This window comes from Mus pahari, chromosome 10 (assembly GCF_900095145.1).
Source record: "Mus pahari chromosome 10, PAHARI_EIJ_v1.1, whole genome shotgun sequence".
Classification (NCBI taxonomy): Eukaryota; Metazoa; Chordata; class Mammalia; order Rodentia; family Muridae; genus Mus; species Mus pahari.
In genome coordinates, this window is record NC_034599.1 from 97,901,685 (window position 1) to 97,927,664 (window position 25,980).

General features: G+C 40.8%; 1 protein-coding gene across 1 annotated transcript in view; it reads left to right on the forward strand.

Annotated features, from left to right (window-relative positions):
• Nucleotides 1-25,980, forward strand: part of Cpne4 (copine 4) — a 458,320-nt gene that overhangs the window by 110,973 nt on the left and 321,367 nt on the right. Inside the window, exon 2 of the mRNA XM_021206230.2 lies at nucleotides 8,121-8,301. Coding sequence (XP_021061889.1) covers nucleotides 8,122-8,301 — 180 coding nt within the window. The 5' untranslated portion in view covers nucleotide 8,121. The remainder of the gene's footprint in view (nucleotides 1-8,120; nucleotides 8,302-25,980) is intronic.

Consider the following 25,980-nt stretch of genomic DNA (forward strand, 5'->3'; position numbering starts at 1 on the left):
AGGTTAACAAGTGCCTTCCTCAGTCACTCTCTACCTTAGTTTTTGAGACAAAGTCTCTCAATGAACCTGGAGCTTGATGATAAGTCAACTGGCTGGCTATCAAACTCTAAGTATCCTTTTGAGTACAATGCCCTAGTACTATTACTGGAATTACAAGTGTTATAATGTGTGTGTGTGTGTGTGTGTGTGTGTACACATGCATGTTGGCATGTGCTTCTGGGTGGGGGGGAGGGACTGTGGGATTTGAAATTTGGTTTTCTCCTTCCATCATGTGGGGCTGAAAATCAAATTGGAATCATCCATCATGGAGGCAAGCTCCTTTACCACTGGTTAGGTCTAAGAATCACTTCAGAATGGGGACTTGAGACAGATGGATTCCCCATCTTATTCATAGCACTGCCTCCTACAGGGTCCTACAAAGCGCTCGCTACTTACAGTTGAGAAGAGATGTATTATTGACTTGTCTGATCTCTAAGATCATAGCTGATTGCATATATGTTCATGGCGTCCAGTACCATCCAACACGGAGCCAGAATCCTAGAATTTTCTTCATCATACAGTTCTTGAATTAAGGTCGAAAGGTTGCATGGTGAAGACATCCAGCATTCCTGCCTTCCTTGAATTTGCTGAGATATTTGAAAGACTGGGTAATGCCAAGGCAAGCAGAACAGTGATTAAGCCCTTGTTCTTAATGGTCTTGGGATAAACTCTGCTCCGTTGGTTCCCCAGTGGAACCCCAGCTGATTTCCTTCCCTCTTGAGCTCTCTATTGTCTTGGTGTTGTTTGCAGCTCATTCAGAAACTAATTAAGTTTCTGGATCAGTCTGTCCTGTAAGAGAGTGGGGATATGCTGAAGCGGTAGTTTTTATACCTTAAATTATCAGAGTGAAAGGACAATTATAATTTACTTCTAAAATTGGCCAAAAGTCAAAGCTTCCATCAAAATTATTCTGAGCAGACATAACCGGGGTGTTGTATGAAAGGCAACAGAGAGGATTTAAATAGGCCATGGAAAAGGTATTGATAATCTGGCCGTATTAATCCCGGTCTCTAACGGAGTGTGAAATTACTTGTTTATTCCACTTATCCAGGGCCATGGGGGAAGCTGATCACTCATTGACAGAGTTACACTTTGTGATCACCTTTCAGCAGTGAGCTTCAGCTGGCCCAAGGTCAAACACTCTGACTTCCTGGTCTCTGTCCCATCTCCAGAGTCAAGGTCAGGGTTGCTGCTTGCTCTGAGCAGGCTTGGGTACTGATGTATTCACATGGTCCCTGATATCTGGTTGAGGCTTTCATTTGAGCATGGGCAGAAGCATAAACCAGAGACCCTGAGAACGGTGAAATTTTGGGAACTTTGCCATTAATACTCCCACACTGCTATCTTGTACCCAGCATCCCAGGAAGAAGATAGGGTTGAAAACTATCAAGTCTGCTGGAAGGAATAAAAAATAGTTCTTCACTCCAAAAACCATGCATGTACATACCATGTATACATGCATACACATAAACATCCTAGAGTGCTTCACTAGCCTTTCATATTAGTTACCAGAAGCAGAGCATAATTATTACTAGACATAAGACAACACCCCTTGTCAGTCGATAGAGAAAGCTGACACAGTTCTCTTCAATGAGGTTATTAGAATGGGAAGGCTTCAAGGCTATGACAGATGAGGAGCCCCATTAACAGTGAGAATCAGTCAGGGGTAGGGAGAGTGAGAGAGGGAGATATCCATCCTATGTGGGATGACTGGGGAGGCCAGGGGAGCCCCAAGAAGTCTCTCTGGGGAGTCTTAGACTAATCCCTAGAGTGAAGGAATGGTCCCTGTATAACCTTTCAGGGCAATGTGAAATCTCACACCATGTGATTCAGCTCAGCATATCACATGTGACAGGGAGCGTGGTGGAGCCAGATGTAAACTGTCAAGTCACAGCACAAAATGCTTTTTAACTCTATCCCAGAGAGAGCTGGAAGGTGGAATGGTTGGATTCAGGATATGAGATCAGACATAAAGGTGCAGGCATGTGTTCTAGTAGTCACTATCTATGGCCTAGGCCTATGGTCATGAGTCAGCCATTTTCATTATTTCAGGGTCTCATGAGACTATAACTTGGGTATCGGCCAGGAATACTATCTCATCTGAAATGTGATTGGGAAATGATACACATTCATGTCCGCATAGTTGTTGGCAGAATTCATATCCTTAAGCCTAAGGGACTCTGTTTCCTATTGGCTGTCAGCTGAAGGCGACTTTTGGTCCTTTACCTTCCTTTGTGGTCCATGAGTTTCATGTTTTGTATTTGCAACACAAGGATTTGAGAGCTTAGGTGGTTTTTGTGACCTTCAAGTTTCTAGTACCCCAGCTTTTCTAAGAAAGATTCTGTATAGTTCTTAAAGGTACCTCAATATTTCTGTGTCACTACCACACATGATTTTCTCTCCAGGTCTATTGCTCTAAAGTTGTCCTCTTATGAGGAAGAGATGGAGCAATCTCTTTGATTTAAACGCTTTTATGGTAGAGAACATTTACAGTGATGTGTACAGAGTCAAGGGAGGCAAAAGACACTGTTTCTGAGACTTATCTCTGTGGTTAAGAAGAGTCTGTGGTTAATCTGCTTGGATCCCTTTATCCAGTTAGTGTACCCATCCCGGCAGTAGAGAAGTGTTGCTTCTAGTGCCTCACAGCTGCTCTTATCGTGGGGAATGCTTAGTCTATCTCTTCTCTGCTCAGTTCAACATGCACTCAGTTCAACATGCACATGCACTTCTGGTTCCTACTGTGTTCTATGAAGGCCACCTGAAGATTGGTAAGAAACTGTTGTTAACCCGTGAGTCTAAAAGAGCAAGGGGAGAAACAACAGTGAGAACCGAGGCCTTAGAGAGTTGCATGATAGGAACTGTGCTCCTTAGTTTGGACCCAGGCAGGAGCTGGGAAGAAATACGCTGTGCACTCTCTTCTCTTTTTAATTCTGTTTCCTTTTAGTCAAATACTGTAGAACACTTGCCAACAACCAGCATTAGAAATCAATGAGTTTCATCCTTTTAGGACCCCGAGCAGAAGCAGGAGGAATCTGCAGAAAGCAGAACAATGGGCAATGACCAGCCCAATGATCCTGATCCTCTCTCCTTCAATCCAGCCATCATACTGGTGCCAGAATGGTCTTCAGGGCATTTAGTCTGCCATCCTTTACTCATATAGTTCCACTTTGTCCACATCTTCTGTGTTGCCTTTACATTGCTTAAAAGATCACAAAAGTGTGAACCATGAAACTGTGGTCTAGATATTAATAAAAAAAAAAATCTCTGACCATGAACAAAAGGTTGTTTATTCATTTATAAATTGCTTAATTTTACTGTTGTTGGGCCTAATGTTACAGCTCAGTTAATAGAATGTTTCCCCAGCCTCCATGAAGCCCTGGGCTTGATCCTAACTATTGTTTAAACCAAGCAGTGTGGGGGATGCTATAAGCCCATCCTTTCCGTTGAGGCAAGAGGATAAGGAGTTCGAGTTCATTCATGGCTAAATAGAGAATTTGAGACCAGATTGGGCTGCATGAGTCCCTGGCACAGTAAAATAATTGATAAATTTAATTTATTAATAGATTGATTTACTGTTACTATATACTATTTCAGTATGTGGCATACCCTTAGTTTAAGCTATACCATGCCATATGACAGACCTTTCCTAGGGAAATAAAACAGACACATCTCATCCCAGATAGGTGGACCAATATAAACCAATATACAAGTTGGTAGACCAATGAGTTTTATTGGGTTTAATCACAGGGACAAGAAATGACTTAAAGACAGCTGCATCACCAAGGACCATCCCAGCATAGGTGACAGCTCACAAATGTTGAAGTACACTCCACAGCCTGAGGGTAGGTCAGTGAGTCACAGCATGTCATTTCCAGGTGGCTCAGTTGTTCTGAGACTCTTCCTAGCAGCTCAACTGGTCTTTGTTTCTTCTAGGCAGTTTGATTGGTCTCTGCTTCTTGCAGGCTTCTCAGCCAAACTCTACTTCTTTTAAGAGGTTAAGCTTGTCTGAGAAATTTATAGCTTGTCTTGTCTGGGGGTGACTTGTAGCAGTATTTTCTATTTATCTATTCTTGGGAAGGAAGAGCCTAGTGAATCTCATCTGTTTCAGGGACTTCCTGAAGCTCTTTTGAGTTGCTTCTTTCCTATCTGAATGAGCTTCCCTGGAGGATGGAATTTATCAATCTTGTATAAAACTGCCACACAATCACCATAAATTATTGTGGGGAAAATTGATAATTTTCAGTCACTTTTGGACAATTTTTGGTACATATGACTAGATTGCTACCACCTAAAGTCAGATAAGTTGGCTGACGGGAATCTCAAATCAAGGGTAGATATATGGCACCTCTGATTCCCCCCGCCCCTGTGCCATGTGGTCTCTTATCTTCATGACTGTATTACATTCAATCAGAGGTTTTCTTTGCATTTATGGAAGTGGGTGGTTGAAACTATTTGTTACCAATTGAAGACCACAGGGCAACAAGGTACATGTGGGGTAAAAACAGCATTATAGCAATCTGTAAATGCAAACATGAGGGAAGATGAGTTTGTGGGGTTGCCTGTGCTGTAGAACTCGTGCAGGTCCCATCAGACCTCTCATGCAGCACACATAGGACACGTGACCATCTGTCATATAGACCAAGAGAAGACTTTTATGGAATATGTGGTTCCTATGTACCAGCTGCCACTATAGAAAGACCACTGTCGGGAGGATAAATGACCTGACCTGGAAGCTGAGACTGCAGCTAAATGAATCTATCAGAGTGGGCATGACCATTTTCCCCTTGCTCTGTGAACCTATAAGAAATAGTAACTCATGCACATGGCTTCTCTGGTGAGCTACTGACTTGGGAAGCGACTGTGAGTTTTTAGAGGAAGGGATGTCCACATAACACAGGTTCCTGTGGTGGTTTGGATGTGCTTGGCCCAGGGAATGGCACTCTTAGGAGGTGTGGCCTTGTTGGAGGAGGTGTGGCCTCGACACAGTGTGTCACAGTGGGGGTGGGCTTTGAGACCCTCCTTTTAGCTCTTCCTCCCTCCCTTTGGATAAAGATGTAAAATTCTCAGCTCCTCCAGCTACATGTCTCCCTAGATGTTGATATGATAATGGACAGAAACTCTGAGCCTGTAAGTCAGCCCCAATTAAACTACCACAAGCCCAAAGGCAGAAGGACTTTACAGGAGTGAGTTGTGCTTTGCTTTTTAAAGCAATAGGGAGCCATATTAGAAATTCCAAGTAGCAGAATGACTATTTTCTCTTGCAAGAAGTCAGACAATGAGAATAATAGTTGAAATTTTGAGGGTCTTTACCATGTTTCTAACATTGTACAAGCCAATTAACATATGTTATTTGACATATCCACTCAGAATCTTTTCCATGTGGGTGCTACCACCGGACAGGTTGGGGGTCCTGTTCCATATTTCACAGTGCGTGGAGGAACTAGGATTTAAGCAATCAAACGTAGAACTGCTTCTCTCTTTGACAGAGTCTCTTGTATTATATATCACCGTTAACACCAGCATTAGAGGAGTTAGAAGGATGGCCCAGGGGATAAGAACACTTACTGCTCTTCCAGAGGACCTGAATTTGGTTCCTAGCAACCACATGGCAGCTCAAAAAAAGCTTCTTTTGGTCTCCATGGGCACTGGGGCCCACACAGAGCACACTTACACACATGCAGGTAAAAAAAAAAAAAAAGACGCATACCCATAAAGTAAACATGAATAAATCTTAAACAGAAGACTGCCTTTAGAGAGGATGCTCCATTCTCTAGGAGAAGCTTGCTTATTCTTTATGGAGGCTGAACATCTGGAAAAGGACAGATGTGATGCTATGAAGGGACAGTAGGGGTGGTTCCTAGTGAGAGGGGTGGATAAGAACATCAGAAGAACATGGTGGATTGGAAGGAACCCATGACTCGAAGAATCAGGAGTCCAGGATGACTCTGACCTTAGCTGGCAGTGTCCATTGAATACACAGCAACATGTCTCTATACAAGACACCTTCACCCGAGATGGTTCTCTCCCTCATTTGCATTGCCATGGTCTTCATTCAGGGATGTCTTGGTTCACAATTCATACAAATACAGGGACCATAATTTAGTAAGCTGTGGATTTACAACCTGCTTGTTTTCTATACTTGAATAACAGTTATTTTGAACTAGAAAGGAAGCATGACTGTGGGGCCGACACAAGTCCAGGATGTTTTTCGTGTTCATTGTGCCTTGGTAGAGTGTGATGTTTCTACACTGAAGGTTTTGCTTGTTGTGGGCTGCGAGAGAGAAAGCTGGTACTGAAACTCCAGCCCTGCCATTAGAATAACTATGTTACACAGGCAAGGAGCCAATCCTCTTGGAACTCAACCTTTTTAATACGGCAAAAACAACTGTCCCCAAGTCTTCATTAATATTCGGTTGGTAGAAGACAGAGTTGCATGCACTCATGGACTCATTTTTCAACTCGCTTGAAAACAAAAATAGGACAGAAATTCCCCTCAATCAGAAATGCACCTTAACCTGACATTTTAGAGATGGGTTGGCACATATTTGCTGACTACATAGTAAATATTTCAGACTTTGTTGGCCCTGCAATCTCCATTTCTGCTACTGAAAGCAGCCACTGAAGTCAAGGTAACCAGAGATAATAAGTAAGTAAATTTTCATATGCCTGCATCTCACTAAAACTTTCCTGCAGTGTATTTGTATGTTTGTGCCAACACATGTGGTGTGTCTGTGCATATGTGTGTTTAAGGCTGAGGTACATTCAGTACCCTGTGAAAGAGGTGGTGTGGCCTGCTCATTTGAACTAATATGGCAGTAGTAACAGGGAGAAACAAAATACTTACGGTGAAAGAGAAGGAGACAGGGAGGAACTGTCCAATCGGGGACATTCCACTGTAAGACCTTAACACCACATGAAGGTCAGAGAGCTGTGGCTGATTTTCCTGCTGCAACCAGAAGCATAGAGCGTGCTGCGAGGACTTTTGTTCCCGAGTGTCTCCCAGAATCTTCATAGGCCTGTTCTGTTTAGAGGAGGAGAGTGTGGGTACCTCTTGCCTGAGCACTGCATGACCTGAAGATGAACTGAGCTAGGTTGTAGTGTTCAGACCCATGTCTGATGTTTCAGGAGTTCAGAATTAGGCTTTGAGGTCTGCTTGTTTGTTCCTTTGCTTTGTTTTGTCTCCCCTGTATTTCCCCTTTATTTTTGAGTCCCGAAACAGTGACTGGAAGTCTAGAGTATAGGAAGGAAGTAAACAGTAACTAAGACACTTGAGGTAGAAAAACCTATGCTGGGGTTCCCTTGGGTGCTGGTTTGCCAAGGGTATCTTGGGAAAAGGAGCCAGAGTTTAGAAGTGAGAAACCTGGATTACTTTTAGAGACAAGACAATGGACTTCTATGATCCATTACATAGGAAGAGAGTTAGATTTTAGAAAATTATAAAAACTTGAGGGGGCAGTGAGATAGCTCAGTGGATGAAGTTGCTTGTTGTACGCAAGCCTGGAGATTTGGGTTTGATCCCTGGAAGAAGAGGCACAGGTAGAAGGAGAGAACCAACTCTACAAAGACGTCTTCTGACCTCTACACATGCTGTACGGTGAACTTGCACCTGTGTTCGCAAACAAACACGACGTGTTGCAATAATAATTAGAAATAAGAAATGAGATGTGATAAAATTCATTAGCCAACAGATCAGTTAAAAAAACAAAAGATATTCACATAAAGCTTATAGTTAATATAAATCTGGATTGTGTCTTGTGGTCTGTTTCACTAATTCATGAATTGTATTTCACAGATGAAAATTTTTACTCTGCAAGTGATCCCGGAAAACAGTGCTCTGAGCCGAGTGTGCCAGCATCTGTTTGGGAAGCTTTCTTTCTGTAGTGGTGGGGAGGATTGCTTGTTGCCTGTTTCAATGAAATTGTTAGTCAATTGAAACGTGAGATAATAAAGACTTCAGACAGTCGTGTCTGTTGCCGAATAGTTTCCTGAATGGGGACGGGAATGGGGATGCTTCCTCCTTTGAGAAATGTCGCGGGTGACTGGCACGTGAATTTTTTTTTCCTTTTTATTTTCTAACACAGAATGAAGAAGATGAGCAACATTTACGAGTCGGCTGCCAACACGCTGGGAATCTTTAACAGCCCCTGCCTGACCAAAGTCGAGCTGCGTGTGGCATGCAAAGGCATTTCCGACAGAGATGCTCTGTCCAAGCCAGACCCTTGTGTCATCCTCAAGATGCAATCCCACGGGCAATGGTTCGAGGTAGGCTTGCCCACATAGCTGAAGCCTGGCTGGCTGGTCCATTCAATGTTAAAAAAAAAAAAAAACCAACCAAACAACAACAACAACAACAAAAACAAAAACCCACAACAAAACAAAAATATTTCCTGTTTTTAGCAGGTTTGCTCTAAAACGAGAGAAAGTTCCAGAAAACTCTAAGTAGAATCACGTTTCTGTTTATCTCATGATGTTTTGATATGTAAGACTGACAATTTGTGAGCCTAGAATTTTCAGCATGTTTTGGATAATTACTGAGAGACAACTATAATATGCTATTTTATACCCAATCATTGACAAAATGTTAACCAGTCAGAAACAAACTTGCACCCAGAACCCAGGCTGGACTGGGATGACAAGATGAATGTTGAAAATGATGGCTCCACAGAGCCAAGGCAGACTTCAGGTTAGATTTATTAATAACCAGGCTCCTGGGCATGATGAGAGGGAGGCCCCTTGTTCTGAGGGAACATTTGTGGGAAGTTGAGAGAGAATTGACTACTCAGATGGAGTTAGTATAGGGTCTAGGGTTTTTCTAGATTGAGATAGAAGTCAAGGGCAACTGTAACAAGCAAGCCAGTCCTGTGGAATCTCTGGACCTTGCTCTGTAGCCTGAGGGCAAGCTCTGGACCGGGGAGCTGGGCTGGGTCCAGGGATATTGGTCAGAATAAGCTAAGACTAGGGACCAGTTCTCTAATTAAGCTATTAACAGAATGGTAGGAAAGGAGCTGACCTCACTCACATTGAAGAGCTGTGAGGTACAGCACAAGTTTTAAGGAGTGGTGTGGATCTCAGAACCAGGTTCCGAGAAAGCACCATGGGACACACTGACAGTGATAGAATCCAGTCCTCAAGACTAGAGCACTGGTTCTCAATCCGTGGGTCACAAGCCCCTTTGGGGGTTGAACAACACTTTCACACGAGTTGCATATCAGATATCCTGCATATCAGCTATTTACATTATGATTCATAACAGTAGCAACATTACAGTTATAAAGTGACAATGAAAATAATTTTATGATTGGGGCTTACCTCAACATTGAGGAACTGTGCTAAATGGTTTCAGCATTAGGATGGTTGAAAACTACTGGTGTAAAGGAACCATTCTAAGTCCTGTGGCATTGGGATTTTGTGTTGGATGTATAACTTCAATCCGAGTTGGCTGGGGACTAATGAAAGAGAAGCCTGTGTGTGTATATAAATCTTAAAGGGTTTGACAGTGAAGAGATGCATTGGGATGGTAGATGTGGTGGGAAGATGGAATGAGCTATGAGCCTGTATGTTCACAGTGCTTTAAGTGGTGTTGGAAGGAAACAAGTTACAAAAAATTCTATAGCCCAGTGAATCATTGGGCAATGGCATGAATGAAATGGTATTGCTGTGAATTAGTCTTCAAAGAGTGGCTATTTTCAATTTGTCAAGAGAGGACTTGGTCTTTTATCTCATCTGTTTGGGGGAAGGAATGGATCTTTTTATTTGCCTGTTCGATTCCAGGTTATCAATGACCCCATAAAGAACAGCCATAGGAAAAAGCAGGGAGGTTCTTTATATCCCCTGGACTGGCTTGGCTAGAAGCTGTGCTGGTAAATGCTCATATAGACATGATGGTTCTTGGGGAAGGGCAGAGATGACGGCCATACAAGATGTGCATCACGCAATATTTATGGTTTTGAGTGAAACTTGAGACAATGTGAGTTACATTTTATCAGTGACTTATCAAAGACTGGGAGTGAACTGATCTACTGACTCCAGGCTCTGAATAGTAGGGGAAGAAAGAACAGGAAGAACATGGCCTTGTTCAATATTGTTCTGCCTGTATGAGCAGACGGCAAAATTTAAGCTCAGGCAGCTCCACAGCCTGAAGTTTTTATTGCTGTTTCAGGCTTACTATAGGCACTGGCACAGTCTTTGGTGGTTTATTTGGAGATACTGTGGACTGGTTTCTACAAATTGGTTTTTGTTGCTATTGTTGCTTCTTTATAAATCAAAATATTGCATCTAAGCAGCCTTTTTAAATAAACTTTTTTAAAACTATTTTTCCAGTTAATTATCAACATAAGGATATATTATGGCATTTCATACATACATATGTATGTATGTAGTATGTATGTATCTCTATCTATCTATCTATCTATCTTAGTCAGTGTTCTATTGCTGTGAAGAGATGCTCTGACCCTGGAAACCCTTATAAAATAAAGCATTTAACACAGGTTTGCTTTTATTTAGAGGGTTAAGCATGGCAGCACACAGACAGAGATGGTGCTGGAGACATATGGATCTGGAGGCAACAGGGAAACAAACATGACACTGGACCTGCCTTGAGCCTTTGAAACCCCAAAGCTCACCACACATTTTTCTCCAGCAAGGCCACACCTCCTAAGTCCTGTCTAATGACCAAACATTCAAATCTAAAAGCCTATGAGAGTCATTCTTATTCAAACCACCACAATATGTATTATTGTGTCTTGTTTTTACTCATGCCCCCAAAAAGTCCTTTCTAGTCCCTTCCCCCAGTTCTTACGGCCCTCTTCCTTCCCCCAAACAGTGCTCCTTCTGCTCCAATGGTCTGCCTCAGTGTGCCGATATAAAATTTGCACATGAGCAAAAACATGTTGTATGAGTCAGTGTTCTCTAGAGGAACAAAACCCAACATGATGGGTATGCATTAAATACAGATTTCAGATTGGTTTACATAATAGGTGTGTTAGGGGGCATTTAACAATGGCTGTCTTCATATTGGAGAAAGGCTGAGAACCTAGGAGCAGTGGCAGTCCGGTTTGATGTTGAAAGGCTTGGAGAGTCACTGGTCTCCAGTTCTCCCTGGAGGGCCAATGAATCTGGGTTCCACTGTCAGCAGGAGTTGACCGCCACAGCAACAGAACAGAGGTTTGCACAGTGTGTTAGAAGTGAAGGTGGGCAGCTGAACAAAAGCCCCCTTAGCCATGGGATCTCTTTTTCATCTGGGATGCTATTAAAGGATGCTGCTGATCCTGAGGGATAGACTTCCTCCATCAGTTAATCCTTGCAGGAAATACCTACCCAGCACTGTGTCTTTTAATTATTCCCAAATCAACCCAACCCATTCACAATCTCCTAGGATCAGCCCTACAGACTTCCCTCCTCTCTCACCTCTTAATGAATAGGTAGTAAAAATATCGTCAGATTTGAGAGACAATGCATTACTCAGGTAAACCTGTGAGAGAAACCACTTCTCTGAAAGGGCGTGTTGATAGTTGATCATGTATAGATGGCACTCCAGCAAGCCAGCAACTCATCCTTGAAGAACGAATAACAGGAAGATTGGGATCCTAAATCAAGTCTCATGTTGTAAAAATCTTCATCACTGAAGTTTTATGTGTAATGGCACATTTTTCTCCTTCTAAGCAACCATCTTGTAGACTTTGTTGGTGAGCCTTTAAAAAATAAATCTTAGCTAAACAAAATTAAACGGGATCATACGGTAGGGACAAATCACTTTCTGGAAATTAGCACAGAGTAAGTTGTTTTGGAAAACACCTTGTTTTCTCTATTCTGATATTCATATTTTAAAATTTTCTTTTTTTAATTTAATATTTAATAGTTCTTTACTTGGCATGTGTTGAGGATGAGAGTATATGCATGTTACAGCACAGGAGTGGAGGGGGGTCAGAAGACAACGTGCAGAAGTTCCCCCTCACCTTACACCCTATGGGCTCTGGTTCTAGAAGCGAGGTTATCTGCTCCCCTCTGAGCCATCTCCCAGGCTCTATTTTAACATGATTCTTATGTGTGTAAAAATGTTCTTTTCTGATTTTACTGCCTGGCAGTATATGCCTTGTCCACATTTCTACCATTTTGATAAAATGTAATTTTCAAGTTGCATAATATCCTATCAAATAGATTTACTTAAGGCACTGTCTGATTTCTTGCCTTTTAAAATGCCTTAATTTAAGTAATACCAGACTGAACATCTTGGTGCACACAATTCTTCAATTATTTTTGGAGGGGTTCCTGGAAGAGATGCCATCAAAATAGAACTGGTGAGATACAAGATAGGACGCTTTATTTTGTTTTATTTTTCTGAGAACTTCACACATGGGCATTGCATTTACATCACTCCTGCTCCTCCCATGTCTCCCCATCTCTCCTCAATTCATAGCCTCTTCTTTATTGTTATATATACACATACATGCTTGCAATGCTTGCAACATGTGTGTGCATGCCCATGTGTGTGTGTGTGTGTGTGTGTGTGTGTGTGTGTGTGTGTGTGTGTATACAACCTACTAAGTCCATATAACATTGCTCACATGTGCATGTGTCCAGAGTTGGCCACTGAGATTTGGATAACCTATGACCAAGCTTGTCCCTGGCAGAACTTGACCTTCCTCTTTTAGCAGTCATTGACCACCTGAATCTCTACATCTAGAGGTAGAACATTGTGGCGTTTCCCTTCTCTATGATAGCATGTCCACTCATACTGTTATGCTGGTCTAGTCCAGGCAACCATACCGTTGAGATTGTTTGAGCCCATTTTACCTGTCATTTTGAGGGGTCACTATCTATCAGGAGGCAACTTGAGCCTCTGGCTTTTCAGTCTTTCCGTTCTCTCTTCCATGTTGCTCCTAGAGTCCTAAGTGTACGGGTTGTGTTGTGGAAGTATCAGTTAGGGCTGGGCACCCTTCAGTCACTTATTCTTTGTACAAGTTGTGGATGTCTGCAGTTGTCTCCATATGTTGCAAATGGAAGCTTCTTTGATGATGGATGAGAGCTACACTTATTCGTGGGAATAAGGAGAGTGAAATAGCATCACAAATCACATTCATTTAGGGAAACGGTAGTGCATTCTTCTCTAGGCTCTATCACACACCTCTCTGGCTACAGGTGGTTGTGTAGGTGTACCAGACATAACTTCCTTCCCACTGAGATGACAATCAGGTCCCCTGCCTGCATGCAGCTGCCAGAAAGAATTCATTTGTATGACTATTGATGGTGGACGTGAAACTAAATAAAGGCTGTGAAGTAACTTTGAGATGAAAACCAGGAAATTGGTACTTAGCTTGGGGCAGGAAAAGTGATTTTGTTAAGACAAACTTATAAAGCTTCCTGAGAGCTAGTTGTCAAATACTCAGAGACGGCTTGGGCCAATGCGTATTCATTACACTGACAAAACAGTCAGTTACTAAAAATTGCCAGCCTCCCACTGTCAAGAGGAGTGAACAGGAGAGTTGGGTATTAGAGACCAAGCCGGTGAATTACCTAGAAGAAACTGGATCCACGGGTGTCAGGGTCAGGGAAGGACCAACCTACCAGGAGCTGGAGAGACAGTGGTGAAGCACATAGGACAGGAGAAGCTGTCGTAAAATCTAATAGGGATGACGAGTAATTTTCCTTTTTTGCTGCTTTTCCTTCTCCCACTAATTCTTTCTATTGGACAAACTTTGCTGGAAGTCTGCTGGCAAAGTTTGCAGAAAGAGAACACAGAGTATATTTTAGACCAAAAGAGGCAAGTAGACGACACATAGACCTTTCCAACCACCCACTTGGAGAATCGTTTACTGTTAGCAAATGGGGAGCACTTAGTGACACCACCTACTTTCTGAGGCAAGTTCCAAAAGTGACTTTTACATCCTCATATCTATGCTAGAAGTGAGGAGTGATATGCTTAGTTAAGGACAGCAAGCACCATTCAGTAGGGAGAAGGACTGAAGGTCAGACATTTCTATTGAAGACCTTGATGGCCAAAGAGAGTCCTATATACAGACACATAGAATTCAGGATTGGAAGAAAGGCTTTTATCCAAGGTTGAAGACAATTTAAGTGTCTAATAGTTAGGGTTTCCATTGTTGTTAAGAAACACCATGACCAAGGCAATTCTTATAAAGGACAACATTTAAATGGGGTCGTCTTACATTTTCAGAGGTTTATTTCATTATTATCATGCAGGCAGCATGGCAGCATCCAAGCAGACATAGTGTGGAAGAGCTAAGAATTTTACACCTTGATGCAAAGGCAGCCAGAAGGACACTCTGATTCTATGCTGGGCATTGCTTGAGCACTAACGGACTGCAAAGCTCATCCCCATGCTGACTCCTCCTCCAATAAGGCCACAGGACTCCAATAAGGCCACAACTCCTACTAGTGCTATACCCTGCGGCCAAGCATTAAATCACATGAATCTAGTGGCCAAACCTATTTCCATTACCACATTGACTTTCTTCATCATGGGGAATCTGAGACGTTGAACAGTTAGTGAAGAATTTGTTGATAAACTTTGAGGTGAGACTCATAAAATCAAAGTAATCCACCTTTCTGCAAGAGCTTTAAAGTTTGGCAAAAAGGGAGGTCTTATCATGAGTGTCTTTTGACATTTCAGAATTGTCCTGTAGTTTACAAACGTGCTAGGCCAACATCCCTAACTATCTGGGAATGCATTTGGACTGTGGGCTAAAGTTTGGATGTGTTTGCTGGCAGGCCCAGCAGAGTTCTTTGCAAAGATGAACATTGCAGACCTGTTCTGTCCAATGAGTAGCAAGTGAGCATGTAGACAGTGACCAGTGTAACTAAGAGTTAGCTTTGGAATGACCCATGTTTAACTAATGTTTAAATTCATTGTAAGTGTAACAAGCTAGCATGGGTCATGAACATTCCTTTTGAGGAGGGGAGTAGCCTAAAGTGGGGCATGAGAGATGAAATTACAATTTGACCTTTCTTTCTTTCTTTCTTTCTTTCTTTCTTTCTTTCTTTCTTTCTTTCTTTCTTTCTTTCTTTCTTTCTTTCTTTCTTTCTTTCTTTCTTTCTTCTNTTTCTTTCTTTCTTTCTTTCTTTCTTTCTTTCTTTCTTTCTTTCTTTCTTTCTTCCTTCCTTCCTTCCTTCCTTCCTTCCTTCCTTCCCCCCCTTTCTTTCTTTTTAACTGCTTCTGATTACTGTGGTTTTTTTTTCTTAATTTATATGTATGAGTGCTTTGCCAGCATGCATATGTATGATCTGCATGTAAGTCTTTTACAGTGCCTTTGTACGTTACTGAAGGAAGACAAAGCTTATGACTTGGATGTTCTTTCCAAACAGTTTTAGACACACAATTTTCTTAATTTGAGAGTCATACCCATCCATTATTATAATCTCTTGTGTCCCCTCTCTTGGCCACACAAAGATGAAAGTGTACAGTTAATGAGAATGTGGAACTTTCAGTTTCTGATGAGGTGTGGGAATAATTCCTTCTTGTCTCTTATGAGTGTCAATGGGTTCATTAGCTCCTGGAACTAGACATCTAAACAGGAGTGATAAATGAAAGCTTCCCAGAGAGCTGAGAGGCAGACACTCGTGTCCTGAAGGCTTCCCCTCTGTTTGCTGGAACATAGGCTCTCCTCCATTGTGGTGTTGGATGTTTTCCATGGAGCTGAGCCAAGGTGATGATTGTGTGGCCTTGGGCCCAGATCCCATGAATGAGGAGAACTTGTCATTATGGGGAAACCCAAATTACATTGCAAACTTTGAAGATGTCGCTTCAATCACTGTTAATCCCACTGCTACCTTAATTTTGATGTATGATTATTGGGTTCATAGGACACTTAATTTTTATATATGTTTATTGGGTTCATAGGACATGCTGAGCAACTCAGGGCTAATCACCCATGGATCAATTTTCTAGGAAAGTACATTTCAGTGAATCCTGGGCTTTGATGCACTATCCAGGAGTAATAGTAATAATTATGATTATTACATTTAACACATCATCAATGAACTCTGATATAAGGTTATTATTATTAATAATATTATATGCATATACCCCTTTATATTCATAATCTCTACTTACATTTTTAATTTGCTTTTCACCCTCATCTTGTGTAAAAGCATCATGGACATTAAAATTAACCACAGAGTGCACTGGCACCATGAGGAAAGCATGGTGCATGTCCCTAAATGTGTGACTGTCAATCAGTACTGACTCTGTTTTAGAGACAGAGGACTAGAGGCTCAGACAGACCTCAGGAAAGAGCTCAAACAGTTCTTGATTTAGATTTGTTAAAGTGTAGTGGGCACAGCAGAGTGATACCCAAAAATTAACCCATATTCTGCTGCTCTTTCCAAGGATGCAGGGATGGAGACACATCTATATACTGTCCCCTGACACAGCCTGGAGAGTCCTCTTTTAAAGAGACTTCCACTGAAGCAAACCCAGCATTTATGGCTTCAACACAAACAAGAATTTCAGCATGAGCCACTGTATCTCACTGTTGGAATTTATTAAAAGGGGTACACACAAGCTAAAGAGAAAAGAATTGCTGGGTGAGGAGTAGGGTTCACCTATGTGAACGGATATAAATCATACTTTGTCGTCTTTATAGTCGCCATGTGTATGTACCATAGTCTGTGCCTTTTGGAGTTATTAGCGTCCAAGGCTAGTCAGGAAACCTAAGTGAGACCACAAGGTGGTTTTTGGTGGGCACCTGACAGGACTGCAGCAGAGCAAGTCAAACTCTAGAGCTCAGAGTCACAGGAAGGTGGGGCACCATTGCTGTAAGCCACACTAGTCACACTGTTTGCGAGAGGGGTGAGAGCCCCGTTCATAGCTATTGCACATAAACTATCTATATATGAAAGGAATATTGTGTATCTTGGCAACTTTCATAGCAATTAGTTGTGCTACAATTCTTGGTTCTCAGATGGTGAGAGGCCTCAACCAGACTCCTGGGGGAAAGGCTCATTTCCCTTCCCCACCCACATAATGCCTTCCACCTTTCTAACCTGCCTTGGCTTTCCCATTTTCTTTTCTCCTTCCTTATTCCATTCTATTCGGATGTAGGCTTCGATCCTCCTCTGCTGAAGCACCCCTGCTAGCAACACAGAAGGGGGGACACGTGCCCATGTGTGTCCCAGAGAAGTGGGTTGTGAACACTTCTACCAAATTCTTGTTGAATGGTGCATGCGGTAATGAGCTCCCTGGAACATGGCTTTTTCATTCTCAGAATGATTATAGACCATGACCATTTGTGAACAGAGTTATGATGACAGATTCCAACAGAATAGTTTTGAGACCCCATTTCTTAAAATCAAATTTAGTGAGACAATTTTCATATTAAATATATCCCTCTTCAATGTTCTGCTGGGTACATTTTGACAAGTGGATGTACTCATGATATCATTAGCTCAGCTAAGACATAAAATATTTTCTAAAATATATTTTAATATATAATATATAAATCATACTTAATTTATATTTTCAAGCCCAACTTTATTAAGGTTTAATTATTATATGAAATTATTATATAGCTAATGTATAGACTTTGATAAGTTTAGACTTGTATATGCATACATGCTAATATCTGCATGATCCAGGTAATAAATGTATTCATCACCTCCTTATGCCTTTTGGTTTAGTTTATTGTTCATAATGGTGAAGACATTTAATGTGATTTATTTTCCTAACAAAATTTTTATAAACTGCATAACTTACTGCTAACCGCAGGCACTGTGATGGTGCTCAACTCTGAAACTTACTTTGCTTTGTACAACTGTTATTTTATGCAACATAAACAAAAATTCATCGTATCCTCTCTGTGTCCCGTAGTAATGAGCATGCTAATGTCCTCCTCTATTCCTTTGACTACATTAGGCCCTCACGTAAGAGGAATCACTCAGTGTTTGCTCCATTGCTAACTTACTTCATTTAGCTCAGTGTTGTCCAGGTCTGTGATATCTGAGAGACAAATGTAAAGATGCCTCCCTCTTTAGAGCTGAGTGATATTTTATTGTATGTTTATGCTATACTTTATACCCATACATCTATGAAAGTATATATGGATGTTTTCTTGTCTTGTATCATGAATAGGCTAGAATAAACATGTGAATGGAGAGAGCTGTGGGATGTTTGGGAAAGATGGTCGGAGTGTGTTTCCTCGATAATCTGGCAGTTCTACTTTTAGGGCTTAAGCTTTAGGAGTTTAAACTCCATATTTTTTTGTTCGGTGGCTGTAGCATTTTTTTTTAATCTGTAACAATAGCACGCAAGGACTCTAGCCCTCCCCAACTTTATCATCACTTTGGTATCTCTTTTAAAACTAAATTTACTCTTCCAGATGTGATGCAATATCTCACTGTGGTGTTGATTTGAATTCCGTCATGATTATTAATATTGAGTATGTTTTCATGTGTCCTTTGACCATTTTTATGGTCCTTTGACCATTATTAGGTCTTATAAGGTCAACTTATAAGACCTCCCAATTCATGTACATTATTTATTTTTAAAATTGGATTATTTGTTTTCTTTGTTATTTTGTTTAGCCACTAAGTTTAGGAATCCCTAATATATTTTAGAAATTAATTCCTTGCATGGTAAGTGGCATGCAAATATATTCTCCCATTCTATGTTTCCTTTCCACTCTTCGAACTGTGTCCTCTGCTGTATAAAAGCATTTGCTACAATACTACTCATTTTGTTTGGCTTTGGTTGTTTATGCAGTTGGTGTTAAAGCCAAAACAAATTCTTTTTCAAGTTAATGCTAAAGTGCTTCTTCTAAGTTTCTTCTAGAAATATAGAGTTTTGGGTCTTATTCCATTATGAGTTGACATTTTTTTTGTGGTGTGAGATAATACCCTGTATCGTCTTTCTGCTGTAGATGTCCAGGTTTTACACACCATTTGTTGACAGGGCTGTTCTTACCCCATTGTGTATGGCTGGCCCCTTCTTGACAATCAGTTCACCAACACAATGCTTAAATTTCACTACATTTGAAGCTACTGACTCTCTGATTGTGTGCCATTAGAGCATTATAGTTAAATGACAGAAATTCTAAATTACATGAATAAAATACATCAAACTATTAAGCATAATGACATTCTATATGAGATTTTGGTTTAATCAGAGATGATATGGTTCCATTTTTAAAAGAGCATTGGAGAACTCCAGAAAGAATGCCAGAGGAAAAAACTTAAACTCTAAGGTGATCTTTCTTTATGGCATGGACCACCAGACTTCAGCTTGAGCTGAGTTATCTTTCTAGACAATTCAGGGAATTCTAGAAGCCTTGATTGATCTGGCGGTAGTATGAAACGAAGCAAATGTCTGCCTCAGATTCACTGTGTGACCTTGGAAAAGTCCTCCATCATCTCTGAGCTTCTCATGTGACCTTCTCACTAAATGGCTGTGAAGATAGAGTACCTGGCTTGCAAGATAGTGATGCGGCTGAGGATACAGAGGCTGGAATCGGATCACTTCAGGTCTCCATATGAGCTCATGCAAATTCACTAATTTCCTTTGGCCTGCATTTTGCATCATCTATACAGTGATAGTAAAAGGAAAGGTTTGCTATGAGAACAAAAAGGGAAAGTGCTCAAGAATAGCTTAATGTAATACCTGGCATACACTGGGCACTTGATAAATATTAGACACTACTTTGCCAAAGGGAGATAATGCATGAAGACTAATTTCACATGAAAACTATTATTACAGATCAATTGGTGCTCATGTATGTACATACATATGTATATATGCACGCATATATGTACATCTATATAAAGATTTGAAAATACTTATCATGTAATGATCACATCTAGATGCATTTAATGCCAAAGGCAAGGTTTTGGTCTGCTGATGAGCCTAAGGATTCTTGGTTCTATTGTCTGGACAAAGTATGAGACCATTTTCTGAGAAGGTTTAACAGGTCTGTATGTGTTCACCACGTGAATAACCACCTGATTGATGTGCTTCAGCTTCCTGGCAGGGACTTATCTGACTTTCCTTCTCCCCTCCACGTTCTGCATTTTGAAGATGAATAGGTGTGGAGAGAGTTCATACTGCTGGTCTGTGTTCTCTAATCTGTAAACTCGGAATCTCAGAGAGGCCATGCTGATAACCTCTCTTCCCATTTCTGCTATTTTTTTTTATTTTTATTTATTTATTTTTTTTGCCAATATGGTCCTCCACTGTCTGGCACACTTACAAGTGACAAGAAAATTTCTTGCCGTCTGGAATCTCCAGATGTTCTGAGGGTCAGTTTATAGGCTAATTAAATATTTTATCTTGACTGAAGCTTGGAAATCTTCAACTCCCTATCTCGGATCCTAGTTTCAAATACTTGATTTTTTTTTTTTTGAGAGTTCTCTCTCATCTGAGGACTTAGTTCAAAATCTTTGCCTCTTGAATACATAGACAAGTTCTTGGTGAAAGATCACAGCTCAGAACTGTGTATCAAAGAAGGATTGGACTGTCTTTCCCCTACTTTGCTCAGAATTAGCCTTTTCAAAACAATTTCTGAGCAAGGAAGCCGGGGTGTAAGGAATTTATTTTAGCCTTTATCTACTGAAGATTTACCTCCTCCAGCTTCCTTTAGTTACTAGGATTGTGTAACAAGTACCCAGAACTGTAGCAGCTTAAATTGACTCATTGCTTCCTTAGGAGGAGGTCAGACAGGGCACACATGGTATGGTTCATTCTTGTTCCACAATGGCTAGAAGAGCAGCAGGAGGGAACACTTGAAGTCCTGGGCATAATTGAATGGCCAGTGTTGCCTATTATCTACAGATGTCTTCACACTACAGGCTCACACTTATAGGTAGAATGCTTATATGTAGACTCCCGTTCATGACAGTTCAGGACAAGGATATGGACCCTTTTTTTAATAGGAAATGCTAACTTCTATACAATGAAGCCCAGGGCTATACCAGGATACATCATTTGTCTGAGGATTTCATCTTATTATCATTCAGAACACAATTGCTTTGAAGTATGTGGGCATGAAGAATGTAATCATGTTCAAGATCTCAATTCTTCTTTAGAGAGCTCCCTTGGAACCTTGAATGGGCAGCATAGACTTTGTGAAAGGAAATACTTTTTATCCTGAATATTCAGCTTAGACAATGAATAGTTTCAAGGAGTCTAGGAAGGAAATATGAATTACAGTTGCTCTCCTACTTTTAGGATCATGCACACATATATTACCACACTAGAGATGAGGAAAATGAAGAAGTACAACCAGTTCCTGGTATCTCTTTCACACTTGTGTTCTCATTGATTCCTCAAACTGACCCTTTAAAGGTTAGTACTACAACCTCAGTTAGTCATCACAGATAAGGAAGCTGAGACTCTGAGATGTCACGATGTCTTCTCAAAGAGCGTGTGGTCATTGTAGTGGAGTCTTCTCTCTAAATCCTCTGACTTCAGATTCAGGAGCCCTAGTCACTCCAGGATTCCCCCTCTGCTGGTACATCAGGATGCCAAGACCTGTTTACTTACTGGACCAGTACTCATGTGGCCACAGCATCACAATCGAAGCTGAATCTTCCCACTTCTTTGATAATTAGTCTTTTCTTGTTAACTACTATGTTGAAATTCTTTTTTTTTTTTTCTGTTGTTGCTTTTGGCTTTTTTGAGACAGGGTGTCTCTGTGTATCACTTTGTGTTCTGGAACTCACTCTGTAGACTAGGCTGATCCCAAACTCAGTGATCTGCATGCACCTGTGTCTGCCTCCTGAGTGCTGGGAATAAAGGTGTGTGCTATAACCCCCAGCATGCTGAGCATTAAAAAAAAAATTGAAACTACATTTTGCTATTTAAATATGTATTCTTTACAACAACTCAATGGCATAAAGCAGTTTGTCCTTTGGGGGAGCCTAATTCACCTACCAGTCCACTAATCATATGTGCATAAATAATTCTTTACTTTTGTTTGTTTAATTTGGCAAACATTTATTGAATTCCTGCCCAGACACTTTTCTTAGCACTGGAGATACAGCCGGGAGCAACATGATATTAACTTTTTTTTTCTGGAAAAATAGAAAATATGCAATAATTGTCTAATCTATTGTTAGAAGATGGTAAACACTCTGGTGATAAATTAAAGCAATGAAATGGATAGAGAATGATCTGAGACTGATTTTAAAACTGTAGTCAGGGAGGACTTCTCTGAGGAAGAAATATTCATACAGAAGCCTGATGGGTAAGAAGTCAGCCATCTAGATTCTTGGGATGGTATTCTGACAGAAGTAAGGACAGAGACCCTGTCACAGGCTGACTTCGTAAGGGATGGATTCAAGATTATGTTCGATAGGTACATCATAGATCCACTGTGCAACATGGTGTCTAAAGTTAACATTACTCTGCTATGTACTTAAAAGTTCCTGAATAGGCTGGACCTGGTATCAGTCACTCTTATCATCCTCATCCTCATCTTTTTTCATTATCCTTATCTTTATCATTCCCAACCAATGAGGAAGCAAGGTGCCTGGAGGACAGTGTGATAAGGAAAATGTCAGGAAATGATCTTGGAGTTGCCAAACAACCATCCTCATACAAAGCCCTGTAGACAATGGAAGAAATCTTGGAGGGTTTTATTCAGTATGCCATATATGTATGATTTCCCTCTCCTGGGGAGATGTGAACAAATATCTTTTCACCTCAGATAGGGTACCAATATGACAGGCCAAAGGGGGAAGAAAATCTGTCCAAATCCTGTTTAGTGAACCATTGAGTTTCTTGAGGTTACTTATAGATTAGATGACTCACAGGCAGCTGTATTACTGAAAAGTTCACCCCAGGTTACATGTCTTTGTTACCTTTATATTGCTATGAAGGGACAAGGCACCTTATAAAAGGCAATGTGTATTGGGCTTCTCAATTCCAGAGGGTTGGAGCCCATGGTCATCATGGCATAAAAAATAGCAACAGGCAGGCAGATGTGGTGCTGGAACAGTATCTGAGAGCTAACATTCTGTTCCATAGGTATGTGGCAGAAAGATAGAAAGAGATACTGGGAATAGCATGGGATTTCGAAGCCTCACAGCCCAGTCCTAGTGACACACCTTCAGTGAGGCCATACCTCCTAATCCTTCCCAAGCAGTTCTAAAAATTGAGGACCAAGTGTTTGACCATATAAGCCTATGGGGGGGGGCTAAACCACTACAATAGATGGCAACTCACTAAGGCTACGTCCCTGTAGGTATCTATATTACTTGCAGACAGCTCAATTAGTTGCATTGTCTCTTCTCCCAGCACTTGTTATTAATATTTGACAGATTATATGATTCCTTCTTTGAAATCATGTTAAAGAATATATTTATTTTTTATTTTTTTTAATTTTTATTTTTTTTTAAGATTTATTTATTTATTTATTTATTATATGTAAGTACACTGTAGCTGTCTTCAGACACTCCAGAAGAGGGTGTCAGATCTTGTTACGGATGGTTATGAGCCACCATGTGGTTGCTGGGATTTGAACTCTGGACCTTTGGAAGAGCAGTCGGGTGCTCTTACCCACTGAGCCATCTCACCAGCCCATATTTATTTTTTAAACTTTAAAAATAATCCAAGTTCTGTCTGAAGTGATCATAACAGTATATGACTATCAGAAAAACTAGATTCAGGAGGGCAATTTAAAGACTACTTAAAATATTTCCAGTGCAAAGGCATGTTTTTGCCCCAGTCACAGAGTGCAGACTTTCTTGGCATTTTTAGTAACTCTTTTAATTATTGTGATCAGACCTCAACAAAAGTATCAAAAGGGTAGCAATTGTTGCCTTTTGCTCATGGCTTCTGGAGGTATAGGCCAGGATCATTGTACTCCATGTCTCAGACCCCGTCATGAAGCATCCTGGTAACAGGGCCTGATGGGAGAGGAGCTTCTTCATGGCAGACCACCAGCAGACAAAGTGCGGAAGTACAGGGAGGTGCCAGGTGAGATGCAGCCCCAAGGATACATCCAGGGTGCCTGCTCCCTTCTCCTCATATGCCTCATTTTCTTTTACCATTTCCCAGTACCATCGCACTATGGATCTGTCAGGGCCCTCAGATCTGTGTGGCTCTAAACACCCTACCAGACACACCTAATTGGAGTATTTTTCAGTTCGGTCAGGTTAACAATCAAGATTAATGATCATATTTGGCTTGACATGATTTGAGCTCACTTAAGTGATTCTAAATAATTTCTGTCTTTTCTAAAATTCATGTCAATAAATGTGTTAACTATTAATATAATACAATACGATATGATATGATATAATTTTGTATGACTAGAGTCATAGTAAAATTGGGCTATAATTAAATCCCAGCTAATTCATATATTAGTAATATACAATGAATATAAGCTGACATGAACAGTGTGGGTTTGGGCTATGTGTGTGTTCAAGATAAATGATGAATCCAATCATTTCTAGGTTGTCATTTTTAATTCTGAAGCATTGCTGTGCTTGATGCTATGTGCTATTTAAAGAGAGGGAGAGAAATTGATTTAATAACCTGTCACATTATACAACACAAGAAGAACTTGAGAAGAAAAAGCACTCTGGTATTCTTTGGTGGAAAGAAAAATATTGTGACAGCTCTCTGGAGAAATGCTTGCACAGGAACTGGTAGAAATCATGGCGCTGAGTAAGGATGTGGGGGAAATCCGTTGCTTCCATACAGTACTTGGCCCACCACAATACAGTGCTTCATATTCAGATGGCTGTTTCTTGTGTGAAGAGTAATGAAATGAAATCCCAGTTGTTCCTTAAAACTAATTTATTCCTGAGTTTTTGATCTTAGCCATTCTGACTGGTGTGAGGTGGAATCTCAGGGTTGTTTTATTTTGCATTTCCCTGATGACAACTAAGGATGTTGAACATTTCTTTAGGTGCTTGTCAGCCATTCAATATTCCTCAGTTGAAAATTCTTTGTTTAGCTTTGCACCCCATTTTTAATAGGNTTATTTGATTCTCTGGAGTCTAACTTCTTGTGTTCTTTGTATATATCGGATATTAGCCCTCTATCAGATGTAGGATTGGTAAAGATCTTTTCCCAATCTGTTGGTTGACGTTTTGTCCAATTGACATTGACCTTTGCCTTACAGAAGGTTTGCAATTTGAGGTGCCATTTGTTGATTCTTTTTTTTTTTTAATCTTATTTTTTATTAGATATTTTTATTTATATTTCAAATGCTATCCCAAAAGTTCCCTATACCCTCCCCTGCCTCTGCTCCCCTACCCACCCATTCACACTTCTTGGCTCTGGCATTCCCCTGTGCTGGGGCATATAAAGTTTGCAAGACCAAGGGGCCTCTCTTCCCAATGATGGCCAATTAGGTCATCTTCTGCTACATAGACAGCTAGAGACACGAGCTCTGGGAGTACTGATTAGTTCATATTGTTGTTCCACCTATAGGGTTGCAGACCCCTTCAGCTCCTTGGGTACTTTATCTAGCTCCTCCATTGGGGGCCCTGCTTTCTATCCAATAGCTGACTGTGAGCATCCACTTCTGTGTTTGCCAGGCACTGGCATAGCATCACAAGAGTCCACTATATCAGGGTCCCTTCAGCAGAATCTTGCTGGCATGAGCATTAGTATCTAGGTTTGGTGGCTGATGATGGGATGGATCCCCGGGTGGGGTAGTCTCTGGAAAGTCCATTCTTTCATCTTAGCTCCAAACTTTGTCTCTGTAACTCCTTTCATGGGCATTTTGTTCCCTGTTCTGGGGAGGAATGAAGTATCCACACGTTGGTTTTCCTTCTTCTTGGTTTTCTTGTGTTTTGCAAATTGTATCTTGGGTATTCTAGGTTTCTGGGCTAATATACACTTATCAGTGAGTGCATATCTAGTNANTTCTTTTGTGATTGGGTTATCTCACTAAGGATGATATCCTCCAGATACATCCATTTGTCCAAGAATTTCATAACTTCATTGTTTTTAATAGCTGAGTAGTACTCCATTGTGTAAAT